A 2,816-nucleotide genomic window follows, 5' to 3' on the forward strand; every position below is an offset into this window, starting at 1 on the left:
TCACCAGCTGGGCTGCGCGTCGCCGGGGCTGATCTCCTCCAGGATCTGGCTGTACCTCCTGGTGAGAGCTTTGGTGTTTTTGGTGAGGTCGGTCAGAACCTGCTGCAAGCCGTTCATGTGGTGGCACAGCCGCTCCTCCAGGCTGCCCTCCGCCCCAGAGGCTGCGCCCGTGGCGCCGTCGGCGTCGGTGTCGGTGTCGGCGGCGGAGCTGCGCTCGGTGACGGAGGCCAGGCCTCGCTCCACCACGGGCTTGATGGCCTTGAGGAGCTGGTAGCGCTCGTAGAGGTCCGCGGGGCCGCCGGCGGCTGGGTCGGCCCCGTCCTGCGGGAAGACCCCTCGCAGCAGGCTGGGGAACATCACCTCCTGCTCCATCTTCTGCGTGGCTGAGAAGTACTGCTCCATGGCCCCGCGCCTCTGCTCTCTTCGCGTCCCGCCGCTGCCCGGCCCCGCGGGGGCTTTTATGGGGCTGCGCTCCGCTCTCCTCTCCTCCCCGCTGCTCTCCCCGCCCCGCTCGGGCTCCGGTCCCGCTGGGCCGCGCCGCGTCCCTGGCTCCGTGCCCCTGTCCGCGCTGGGGCTCGGGCCGCGCTGCTGAGGTGGACAGCACCTCTGCCCCCGCTTGCACCGCTCTGGGGACGTCAGTGCCAGGCGGTTGAGCAACACCGCTCCGCGCCGGCGGCACGGGGCTGACGGCACCGCCGGCGGACGCGGAGCTGCGTGGAAAATCCCATCGCGCTCCTCTGGGGACGTGGGCACCCGTGGGCATCCGGACGCGATGGGTCCCCAGAAATGTCCCCTTGCCCAGCGCTGGGATGGCGGTGGGACCTGGTGACACCACGGGTCGACAGCTGGGGCTGCCTGTCTGCCGTCCTCCCTCGATGGGAAGCCACAGCGCTCTGTTTCGGGAAAGGACGCGGGGCCGCTTGTCGCCTGCGCATCCCCCAGGGTCTGCAGCTGCCCCAGCGCCAGCCCCGCAGCTGGGAGCCGTGCTCGGAGCGGCGGCCGTGGCTCAGCGCGTTGGGAAGGGCAGAGGCAGCCGCTGGGCTCTCCCAGAGCTCTGCTGGGTTTGGGCAAGGAGGGGACATTGCTTATTTCTCCCATACTCCTTCCTTAGGAGCCTGGCACATCCGCAGGCTGCGTTGGTGCTTTCACCCCGTGGTGCTGTGGGATAACGGGTTTGTGGGGACGTGGCTGGGCTCCTGGGGCAGAGGGACGTGGGAGACACTGCCTCCTGCTCCCACCTTTTGGTCCCAGCATTGCCCTCCCGAGCTGCTGCCGGGCTCGGGGCAGCAACTGTGGACCCCCAGACTGGTCCCCATCACCTCACTGCATCCCAGTAGTGTGGGCGTGCTGCTCACTGGAGACTGCAAGGAGACACAGTCCACGTTCCGCGTGGTGCCCCCCAGGTCCCCCAGGCCCTTTCCTGCAGAACTGCCCCCATTTGGCTGCCCCCAGAGTGTCCATGTCCATTTTCTGTGTGGCCGGGCTTGGGGCAGCAACTGGGGGCAGTGGGGGCTCAGCAGCCCAAGATTGGTCCCCATCACCTCCTCGTGTCCCAACGTGATGGTGGAGTTGCTCACAGGAGACACAGAACACTCAGAGATGAAACCAGGGGTGAGGAAGTAATGCTGAAATCCCACCCGGGAGCAGAGCCAGCAGTGCTGCCCAGTGCTGCCAGAAGGGCCAAAGGACAGACAGTTGGGGTGTGTGGCAACTCGCTCTATTTTAGGAACAGATGCGAGCTCCTTTGCCCTTTTGCAACCCACAGCGGTGGCAGCTCTTCCCCACGTGCACAGCAGGGACACTCACCCCCATGGAGCAAACACCCTGGGGCCCCGTGACTGCCCCCAGCTATTCCCATCATGCTGATGTGAGTCGTTTTTGTCCACGTGTGTCCATGGAGCTACATGGAAAATCCCACTGGGGTCCCCTGAGGACGTGGGCAGTGATGGCAGCGTAACATGAAGAGTTCCCTCACCCACGGCTGTTCCCCACCAAGCTGGGATGGGAACGGGGACCTGGTGCCATGATGGCTACGCTCAGGTCACCTCGCAGCCCTCTCTTTTGCAGGCTGCTCAGCCCCAGCCCTCTCAGCCTGTCCTCCTAGGAGAGGTGTTCCTGCCTTTGGATCATTTTTGTGGCCCTCCTCTGGACACGCTCCAACAGGTCTATGTCTCTCCTGTGCTGAGGACTCCACATCTGGACGCAGTGCTGCAAGTGAGGCCTCACAGTGCAGAGGGGCACGATCCCCTCCCTCGCCCTGCTAGTCACACTGCTTTGGATGCAGCCCACCATACGGTTGGCTGTCTGGGCTACGAGGGCACAGTGCTGGCTCATGTCCAGCTGCCATCCACCAGAACCCGCTGGTCCTTTCCAGTAGGGCTGTGCTCCATCCTTCCATCCCCCAGCTTGTACTGATAGTGGGGGTTGCCACAATCCGGGTGCAAACCTTGGATTTGTTGAACCTCATGAGGTTCACCTGGGCCCACTGCTCAAGCCTGTCTAGGTCCCTCGGGGTGGCATCCCGTCCCTCTGCTGTGATGATTGCACCCCACAGCTTGGTGTCATTGGCAAACTTGCTGAGGGTGCCCTTGGCCCCACTGTCAATGTCATTGATGAAGATATTAAAGAGCATCAGTCCCAGCACTGACCCCTGGGGGACACCACTCGTCACCAGTCTCCATCCAGACATGGAGCCATTGATCACCACCCTCTGGACTCGACCCTGCAGCCAGTTCCTCATCCACTGAACAGTTATCAAATCCATATCTATCCAATTTGGAGAGAAGGATGTTGTGGGCTACTGTGTCAAAGCCCTT

The 2,816-nt window shown here is 63.6% G+C and overlaps 1 protein-coding gene across 1 annotated transcript; it reads right to left on the reverse strand.

The window, feature by feature from the left end:
• LOC110394733 (serine/arginine repetitive matrix protein 1-like) lies at positions 1 to 2,432 on the reverse strand. Its single transcript, XM_021388700.1, has one exon. The coding sequence runs from the start codon at positions 1,096 to 1,098 to the stop codon at positions 1 to 3; it is 1,098 nt and encodes a 365-aa protein (XP_021244375.1). The 5' UTR covers positions 1,099 to 2,432.

This window comes from Numida meleagris, chromosome 1 (genome assembly GCF_002078875.1).
Source record: "Numida meleagris isolate 19003 breed g44 Domestic line chromosome 1, NumMel1.0, whole genome shotgun sequence".
Lineage (NCBI taxonomy): Eukaryota > Metazoa > Chordata > Aves > Galliformes > Numididae > Numida > Numida meleagris.